The following is an 11058-nucleotide window of genomic DNA, read 5'->3' on the forward strand; positions in this document are numbered from 1 at the left end:
AGCGCTTTTCTAAACACTCAAAGCGCTCCCCACAATGTAGGGTGGACATGGCCTCCTTCACCACCACTGGTAGCACCCAACCTTGGGCAACGCAGGCTCAATGGCTGCCATACACTGGCACCCGGCACACATCACACGACATAATGGCTGACCGGCTCAGGAGACAGGGATTGATATCAGCCAATTAAGGGGGAGGGATGATTAGGTGGCCTTGATGTCAGAGACCTGATTGGGGATTTGGCCAGGAACGTCGGGGAACCCCCTACTCTTTACGATAGGCGCCCTGGGTCCTTTTTAACGACCAAATTCAGTTATGGGAGGATCTTCTAGCTCTGGCTTGTCGTTTGCGTCCGCCATACTATGAGGCAGTGGAGTAAAAAGTACAATATTTCCTTTGAAATGTAGTGGAGTAAAAGTATAAAGTTCCCTAAAAATGTTATACTCACGTAAAGTACAAGTAGCTGAAAATTGTACTCAAGTACAGTACTTGAGTAAAAATACTTACTTTCCACCACTTCTATGATGCTATGCTAAATTACAGCTAATCTCTCAGTGGTGTGTGTGTGGACTGAACAAACAACATCTGGGTCGAAATAAGTTATATTTTGGGAAGGGTGGGAACTTGGAGTTTTGAATTAAGTTCCCCAAAAAGGTTCAGCATGTGCGTTCAGTTAGTGGTTAAAGTAACGTTGCATTCTTTCGGTACACAGCGGGTACTGAACCCAAGGTCCCGCATTGTAGCAGTTCGGTACGAATACGTGTACAGTTACACCCTTACCAACTACCATGGCAAGCCTACTGAAGGCTCTTTGATTTTCTGCTCCCAGGCAACAACACCTGCCCAGAGAGGAGAGGAGGAGGAGAAGGAGGAGGAGGAGAAGAAGGAGAATGATGAGGAGGAGAAGGATGAGGAGGAGAAGGAGAATGATGAGGAGGAGGAGGAGGAGAAGAAGGAGGAGGAGGTAAAACAGGAAGGAAGTTGTGGTTCCGCGAAACAGCAGGAGGAGGAGGCGATGAAGAGCAGTGATTGGCCCAGAGAGAGGCTGTGTCACACCCATGAGAGAGCCATACCCATAGAAGACACTGTAGAGAGGCTGGATATCACTGAGGAGGGTAGGTACACACACACACACACACACACACACACACACACACACACACACACACACACACACACACACACACACACACACACACACACACACACACACACACACACACACACACACACACACACACACACACACACACACACACACACACACACACACACACACACACACTGTAGAGAACCTGCATATCACTGAGGAGGGTCGGTGCACACACACACACACACACACACACACACACACACACACACACACACACGCACACACACACTGTAGAGAACCTGCATATCACTGAGGAGGGTAGGAAGGAACTGTGGTATAATATATTGATTCCCCAACTCTCTCATGTAAAGATATTCCCCTCCCCTGTGTCCCCTTAGGGCCCGCGTCCACCTAGCGCATATTTCTCCGTGAAACATGCTGGGAGTGCGCCGGCAGCGCTGGCATGCAGCGCATCTTGTAGATGACAGAGAGAAATCTACAGCCATGCCGCGGTTTTGCACATATTATAGCATATTTGAATAACTTTATTGTATATTAATTATATATATAGTTATTGCCTGACACCACAGTTCGCCCTTTGCTTTTTATTAGCTTTTTAGTAGTGTATTCGTGTAGTTATTATTATTAGTTTTGTCGCGAATCTCAATGGTCTGTGGGAGACAGCCAGACAGGCAGGCAGCTCCGGTGTCAGGTTACAAACAGAGTGGTAGATGAATGGCTGTGATTGGTTGTCTGAAAATGAGCCCAGCGCATCGCTCTGAAAGTTGAGAAAGTTTCAACTCTCGGCCGCACAAAAAAGCTGAGAAAAGAAGCCGACGGCAGCGCACTTCCTAGAGGCGGCCGCATGCGGCCGCATGCGCTCCCTCCCCATTGGAATACATTGAAAACTGATGCGTGCGGTCAGAAATATGCGCCAAGTGGACGCGGGCCCTTACCTGTGTGCCCCTCCCCCACCCAATTGACCTATCAAATGGGACCACATCCCCCCCCTTTAACTATATAATGCTCCTCCCAACAACCCCCCAGGGTCTTTTACCTGGGTCATTTCAGCTGATCACCTGGGGCGAAGCCCTCAGCCATTCTCTCTATGTACTATACTGTTTGGTTAATAAACCTTGTTATTATCCAAACCTCGGTTGACGGGACGCCGCCAAAGAGCTACGGACACAACCTGAGAGAGCCACCATCCAACCCAGCCCACACGACAGACGTCCCCAAAGGAAGGGGAGCAGACACAGAAAGGACGACATGCTGCGCCACCCCGGCAGCCTACGACAGACCAAGGCCATGTGTATCTCCACCATCCGTGTGAGAGAGAGAGCGTCTGGCAAACCTTCGCCCTCCACTAAGCGGTACCGCGATAACAAGGAACGGAAGGCCGACCATGTCTCTGGGCCTGATAAAAGCCAAGCGTGAGCACAGTGGCAGACATGTGATGGCGGTGAAGAACAACATAGACTCCAGGAAAAGAGTCCACAAGGCCACTACCGGTGACCCTTGACGAGGCACACAGGAAATGGATGGTGACCTCCTATAGGCCCCCTCTGAATGATGGAGGAGTGAATGTTCCCGACTGCACCGTCAAGAAGAGAGACATCATCAGAGACCTGTGGACCAAGAGGCATCTGAACACACATTGTCCACATTATTATGTATTTATTTAATTTTTACTGTGTTACTGTTTGGCCCTGCCACACGACAGACAGAGAACAGATGGTCAACAATGACGCGACATCATTCAGATTAATACCTTCACAAACAAGAACAGCCTCACAATTGTATGTATCTGGAAAATGATGAACTAAGGATGTGATGAAATGAAATCAATGAGATAGCATTAACAATGCCAAGTAATAATGAGCTAAATGTATTGCTGAAGGAAGAAGTGGTCACATGGTCACATTACATCACATTTGAATTACTTAAGTTACAAAATTGTCTGATTCTAAGTAAAGACCAACAGAACTGAGACAATCACAGATGAAAGTGACACTCAAACTCAGGTTAAATACAACTGGATCTTAAGTAATTTCATCAATAATCATTATAAATTGTGCATATATATATATATTTTGAACATTTTCCCATAATCAATCATGTTAGTTTTTATTAACCACTAGGTTAACGGTTTTCAATCTTATTTTGACACATTAGCCACTAAGGTAATGTCTATTGTAAATATTACTATGTTTGTATGTGTACAACCATGATCTTAGCTCCCATAGATATTATCATGAAGACACATAATTACCACTTAAATGTCTGAGTCACGACATGAACGACTGGAGGTATGCCAGATATGTGCACAGCTATAGCTTCTAATGAGTATGTTAATTGTTTGATATCAGAGTTGAGGACCACTCATTGATATAGGTATTTTGAGCTATTAAATCAGACCATTATTAAATAAAAGAAAAGGGTGATATCTATTCCCACATCTCTGATATCAAAATAACACAGACCGCAGTCCAGTCGATCATGTCATGAATCATGTATGTAAATAATTCTATTTTAAACTGTTATGCCAACCAACAGATCACATTGGCCAAAATTTTCATTATTTTAATTGTTTTCTATACATTCATTATCTGATAACCGATGGATTACATCGATCCCATTCTTTTACCATATCTATTCACTTTTCACTTTTACCTGTTCCAAACAATCCTGGTATATTATACATTAATCTCACCCACATTATAATAGAGAAAAGTGAGTAACTGTGGTATAATAGATTCCCCAACTCTCATGTAAAGATATTCCCCTCCCTTGTGTCCCCTTACCTGTGTGCCCCTCCCCCACCCAATTGACCTATAAAATGGGACCACATCCCCCCCCCTTTTAACTATATAATGCTCCTCCCAACAACCCCCCAGGGTCTTTTACCTGGGTCATTTCAGCTGATCACCTGGGGCGAAGCCCTCAGCCATTCTCTCTATGTACTATACTGTTTGGTTAATAAACCTTGTTATTATCCAAACCTCGGTTGACTGAGAACATTCTTCTTCAGGATATCCACAAATATCCCACAGTGTACACACACACACACACACACACACACACACACACACACACACACACACACACTAGGGGTTGAATGGTTCACAAAACTCAGAGTTCAGTTCATATCACGTTTTCTGGTTCATTATAGTTCAGTGTGGAGGAAAAATTACTTCGGTCAATTAATATAGTATCTGATCAAAACTAAAATAATAAGTGTATTTTCTCTCTCTCATTTTGTGTGTGTGTGTGTCTCTGTGTGTGTGTGTGTGTGTGTGTCTCAGGTCTAGAGACCTTGATGTGTTACCTGGAGCTTCACCCTCAGCGTTTCGTGGAGCTGCTCTACCCGACTCTGTCATTCTGTAAGATCGCCTGCTACAGCGGACCAAGACAGCTGCAGATGGTCACTAAAATGTAGGTTCTACTGACACATGACAGCTACAGACGGTCACTAAAATGTAGGTTCTACTGACACATGACAGCTGCAGACGGTCACTAAGATGTAGGTTCTACTGACACATGACAGCTACAGACGGTCACTAAAATGTAGGTTCTACTGACACATGACAGCTACAGACGGTCACTAAAATGTAGGTTCTACTGACACATGACAGCTGCAGACGGTCACTAAGATGTAGGTTCTACTGACACATGACAGCTGCAGATGGTCACTAAAATGTAGGTTCTACTGACACATGACAGCTGCAGATGGTCACTAAAATGTAGGTTACATATTACTGACACATGACAGCTGCAGATGGTCACTAAAATGTAGGTTCTACTGACACATGACAGCTGCAGACGGTCACTAAGATGTAGGTTACATATTACTGACACATGACAGCTGCAGACGGTCACTAAGATGTAGGTTACATATTACTGACACATGACAGCTGCAGACGGTCACTAAGATGTAGGTTACATATTACTGACACATGACCGCTGCAGACGGTCACTAAGATGTAGGTTACATACTGACTGTACAACATGCCATAGTGAATCTATAGTCATTGATGACACAGAGAAACACACTGACAGACAAACACACTGACAATTATAATTATTAGCATTAGCATGCTAACACTCACTTCCTGTTTTCTGTTTACTTGGAACCTAGTGGCTAAGTGGTCAGGGTTTTTCACAATAAAAGAACGTCGGTCACTTCCTGTTTACTCCAGCCCTGCTTCATGCGGGGAGATCTGCTTCATTGTCTACGCTGCCACCTGGTGGAGATTTGCGCTCCATTGAGCGCAGCTTTCTAATTTATTAATGTTTGTTTTTTTGTTTTTTTTGTCACCATGACGACAGCTGTCCCCCGGTGGCGGTGGTGCTGGCCAGGATGCGGATGGCAGGCGAGCGTGTGGAGGCCTGTGATCGGGTGGAGTTTGATGTGGTGGAGGTAGCGGATACTATGGGATGGCAGCTTCCTCTGGTCAAGAGAGGTCTGAGACAACTGCAGTGGAGCACTTCTAAAGGTTAATATGAACCTGTTATTATTACTATTACTATTATTGTTATTATTATTATTATTATTATTATTATTATTATTATTATTATTACTATTACTATTACTATTACTATTACTATTACTATTACTATTACTATTACTATTACTATTACTATTGTTATTATTATTACTATTACTATTGTTATTATTATTACTATTGTTATTATTATTACTATTGTTATTATTATTACTATTATTGTTATAATTATTATTAGTATTATTATCATTATTATTATTACTAGTATTATTATAACTAGTATTATTACTACTTACTAGTATTATTACTACTTACTAGTATTATTATTATTATTATTATTATTATTATTATTATTATTATTATTATTATTATTATTATTATTATTATTATTATTATTATTATTATTATTATGATGAAAATAGAGAAGCTATCATCTCATCTCTCAGTTGGTGTATCATGTGTTGAGTTAAGTGTGGTGGAAACTGGAAACTGAATAACAACAATAAAACCTCAGACTACAACAGAGTTTAACCCTTTCAGGGCTTTGCAGCCTAATCATAATGATAGACAAGAGAGGACACCTTTTTTAACGTGTGTGTGTGTGTGTGTGTGTGTGTGTGTGTGTTCAGCGGGGGGGCGTAGCGGGGTCATGGTGGAGTTCTCCTCTCTTTCCCTCTACTTCCGTTCCCATGGCGACCTGACGGACGAGGAGATGGACAGAGTGTGTCACTTCCTCCACCAGAGAGTGCAGGACCGAGAGAAGACACAGCTCTACCAGCTGTCGGCCTGCTTCAGAGCCTTCCAGAGGTACACGCCCACATGAGCACCCGTTACCTTCCAGAGGTACACGCCCACATGAGCACCCGTTACCTTCCAGAGGTACACGCCCACATGAGCACCCGTTACCTTCCAGAGGTACACGCCCACATGAGCACCCGTTACCTTCCAGAGGTACACGCCCACATGAGCACCCGTTACCTTCCAGAGGTACACGCCCACATGAGCACCCGTTACCTTCCAGAGGTGCACGCCCACATGAGCACCCGTTACCTTCCAGAGGTACACGCCCACATGAGCACCCGTTACCTTCCAGAGGTACACGCCCACATGAGCACCCGTTACCTTCCAGAGGTGCACGCCCACATGAGCACCCGTTACCTTCCAGAGGTACACGCCCACATGAGCACCCGTTACCTTCCAGAGGTGCACGCCCACATGAGCACCCGTTACCTTCCAGAGGTACACGCCCACATGAGCACCCGTTACCTTCCAGAGGTACACGCCCACATGAGCACCCGTTACCTTCCAGAGGTACACACCCACATGAGCACCCGTTACCTTCCAGAGGTACACGCCCACATGAGCACCCGTTACCTTCCAGAGGTACACGCCCACATGAGCACCCGTTACCTTCCAGAGGTACACGCCCACATGAGCACCCGTTACTAGAAGGCACAGCTCTACCAGCTATCAGCCTGCTTCAGAGCCTTCTAGAGATACTCGCCCACATGAGTGGTCTGAACCACAATTAAAACCCCAAACAAACTCAAATAAACCCCCATTCATTGTCTATGGAGCAGCCCCAGATTTGACACCCCAGTGACATCACTGATTGGAGGGTTCTCGCTCTGATTTGTAGCTTTAGGAGAGAGTGGTGTGTGTTCACAGATACTGAATTATATGTGAGGATATGTGAATTATTAAAACGGGTAGCATTTCCCTTTAAACGACGGCACAAAGTACAATGACTGTGTGTGTGTGTGTGTGTAGTGTTGCGTTCAGCAGTGTGTCTGCCTGTCTGGAGGGTCTGGATGAGTCTCGTAGCCTCCGTCTGAAGAGCCTCCTGGCTGAATACTTCGACAAGAGACGAGACCTCAGCCTGGTCCAGACATCTGAGGATGACGAACTCAGCAAATATAAGGTTATTTATCATTCATTAATACTGTATGTATCTTCAGTTTTTCTTTTTTATTATCTTACAGGACATTATGTTTTCGCCCCTGTGTTTTTGTGTGTGTAATATCTCGAAAGGTAATGGCCAGATTGGCATGGAATTAGTTGTGCACATTCATGGTCCCAAGAGGAAGACATCTTGTTTGTGTGTGCGTGCGTTCGTTCATTCTCACCTGCTACACGAGGGGATTGTCTGCCACTAATCCATCTTATGAGATGATGAAGCCAAAATGTCGACACAATCCGTGATTAATGGGAGAAACTATGATATGAACCGAACCGTGATTTTTGTCAACTGTTCGACCCATAGTTTTAATTAATGTAATATATTTATTTTACTGAATGTAACATATTTATTTTAATGAATGTAGTACATGTGTTTTTATGAATGTAATATATTTATTTTACTGACTGTAATATATATTCGTTTTAATGAATGTGTTATATATGTTTTAATGAATGTAATATATTTGTTTTACTGAATGTATTGTATATGTTTTAAATAATGAATGTAATATATTTATTTTAATTAATGTAAAATATTTGTTTGAATTAATGTAATATATTTAATTTAATGAATGTAATATATGTATTTGACTGTATGTAATGTGTGCAGCTTTCAGGCTGCGAGGGTCAGATCAGCGCTGACATCAGAAGCTTCCTCTCCACCAGAAGTGATGAGAAGTTCTCTGGCAGAGCTGTGGCTCGAATCTTCCATGGCATCGGTGAGAACACAGACCCACAAACACACACAATATGTATAATTAACACATTCCCGCCAACAACGATTATACTCGTTATTGCGCGCCATCGCTTGAACGCCAACAACGAGTATACTCGTTATTTGATTGTTATTTCTTTTATTCAATATATCTATTCATTACAGGCACACAGACTCGGGGTTAACATGTGGAATCAGCCTGAGAATGCCAAAGTGCAATACTGGCCGCATTCAGCTAGACGGTGGTATCGAGCACCCTTTGAAACCTTATATCTTGGCCTGTGGCAACAGTCAAATGTGACCGGGCGCACTTTTCTGGGTTGGGCCAGTCGAGCGGTTCTCCCGGTTCCATTGAAGCGCGTCAAATAACTCCGATCCATATGTTGTGGTGGGTTATGCCGTGGACCAAATGGACATCGGATGTACCAGATGGCGATCAAACAATTGGAATATTATTTTTGGAATACTCCCGATAACAGGTAAGGACTATCTGACGTCAATTTTAGCTTGATCGTGCAATGCTTTTATAACGATCGGGCTGATAAGCGTTTTTAGTGTTCAATACGAATGCCGTTACTGGTAATCAAATAATCAGAAATGACCCCCCCCCCCCCCCTTTCATGCATTCATGATGAAACATAATACCTACTATATAGATTTGATTTGGGAATAGTAGCGTGTCCAGGCAGGAAAGAGATGTATTACTGGGCGGCTACGTGGCGTAGTGGGCAAGGCGCTCGCCACGAATACTGGAGACGCTGGGCTCGCCTGTTCGAGCCCAGCGCTCCACATTGCTTTCAGTTTAGCTGGTCGTCCGTACTAATACACATTGGCCGTATTAGGGGGTGGGAAACTGATGGGTGGGGATCGGGCGTTGTGGACAGCGACTCCTACAGGTCGGTTGGTGCGCCTGCGCAGTAGAATCAGGAAGTGTCGGGGGCAGCGTGAGCCTCCCACGCGTTACTCCTCGCCACTGAGAGATCGAGCTGCGCAGGTGAAAAGATGCGACTGCTGTTACCTCAAGTACCGGAGGGGACTTGTGCTATGTATGACTTAGTCCACATTGCAGCCGGCTTGTGGGAGGCAAGAAACAGCGTCCGTGACAGGGGAGGGTTGAATTGGATGATATGAAATTGGGATGGGAGAAAATATAGAAAATGGGAGAAAAAGTGGATAAAAAAAAAAAAAATTGATGTATTACTATTACTCAGCCTTTCGGGAATTACCCCAGACCACTCTGAAATTATACTTATATTCACCATGTGATAACGCGCGAATGTATGCATGGAAAAATTATATATTTTTTGCATCTTGACCGGAAGAAAGTCCCTGTCAAATGACTATAGTATTGTATCCATGGCTATAATATAGAATATAGATTTAGCTCTACAAACAAGGTGACGCACTCCTATCTTTTAAAGCGTTGGCATTGCTACAACGTGCCCCGTCTAATAGCTGGCGTTGAATGTGTTAAACATACACACACAAACATATATATACACACATGCATACAGTATGCACATATATACACGTACACATATTACACAGACAAACATACAGACACATACACACACACAAACATCCACATAGATATATACACACACATATATACACACAAACATACACATACATATATATATGTACACACAAACATACACACATATAGTACCAACCTAACATTTATCTCTCCAACCCCCTCTCCGTCTCTCCCTCTCTTTCTTTCATCCGCCAGGGAGTCCGTGTTACCCCGCTCAGATCTACGGCAGGGACCGCCGCTATTGGAGGAAGTACATCCGCTTTGACTTCAACCAGCTCATCCGATTGGCTATCCAGGAGATCATTCACTTCAAGTGATCAATCCTACAACATGCCCGCGTGTGCGTGCGCGCGCACACACCCACACACACACACACACACGCACACACACACACACACACACAAAATTATCAGTGTTTTGACTTTATAAAGATCAGCTATCAACATTAGTCAGACATTGTCATCATGCTGAATGAGTCTGATGGTAAACAGTGTTTAGCTGTCAACGTGATTCTGTGATGTAGATTATAATTAATTAAATAAAGGTGTTTTTCTATTTTTGTAACTGGGTTTCCATGGCAGTTATTCATACAGTTGGCACATCTTAAGTATACAGAACGGCCACTCGCTCAAATCAAGATCCTTAAATGATAATAATAATCTATTACTTAATCTTAATATCGTCTTTCAAACAGCATTTACTTTCTTGTTGTGGAGTTGTTTTGGTCTAGAGAATCATGATTCTAGACTTGGTATCAGTGTGGAACAACCCTATCTATCTCCTCTAGTTCTATGATTGGACCTTCCCCAGGAGTTTCACACAAGATGGTGCTGAGGCTCAGCTAGGGGGTGTGGTCTGGAGGAGGCTGTAGCAATACAAATAAAAATAAAAAAGAGCAACACAGAAAGCCATTTGCTATAATTTCAATAAAATAGCAAACACATGGGTAAGTTCCAAATAAGTAATTTATTTAAGTACAGTGTATACGTTTGCACAATAGGTTAACGTTGAACATGAAAACACACACAGTGGAACAGAGGACGGAGCAATCAAAGTCATTTTTCTTTTCTTTTTTTTTAACACATGGTGGCGCTAGCGCGTTGTCATAGTGGCGCTGCGCCCCTCTACCATTGTTTAGGGAAAGCCCTGAGCTGGTAGGAATAATCAGACTGTATCATAGTAGTGGTATTTATTTAGTCCAGAGGTTCTCACCATCGTCATAAAAACATACAAACAACATGTTTGTAATTT

At 43.3% G+C, this 11058-nt stretch overlaps 1 protein-coding gene across 1 annotated transcript in view; it reads left to right on the forward strand.

Annotated features, from left to right (window-relative positions):
• The window catches only part of recql4 (RecQ helicase-like 4), a gene marked incomplete at its 5' end in the record, with an annotated part of 53188 nt that extends 42884 nt beyond the window's left edge, over nt 1-10304 (forward strand). Inside the window, 8 exons of the mRNA XM_084311978.1 lie at nt 828-914; nt 999-1113; nt 4397-4526; nt 5421-5587; nt 6226-6403; nt 7367-7517; nt 8166-8274; nt 10003-10304. Of these exons, the coding sequence (XP_084168104.1) occupies nt 828-914; nt 999-1113; nt 4397-4526; nt 5421-5587; nt 6226-6403; nt 7367-7517; nt 8166-8274; nt 10003-10124 (1059 nt within the window). The 3' untranslated portion in view covers nt 10125-10304. The remainder of the gene's footprint in view (nt 1-827; nt 915-998; nt 1114-4396; nt 4527-5420; nt 5588-6225; nt 6404-7366; nt 7518-8165; nt 8275-10002) is intronic.
• Between the last annotated feature and the right edge of the window lie 754 nt (nt 10305-11058).

The sequence above is a fragment of the Notolepis coatsorum genome (assembly GCF_963971535.1).
Source record: "Notolepis coatsorum genome assembly, chromosome: 4".
Classification (NCBI taxonomy): Eukaryota; Metazoa; Chordata; class Actinopteri; order Aulopiformes; family Paralepididae; genus Notolepis; species Notolepis coatsorum.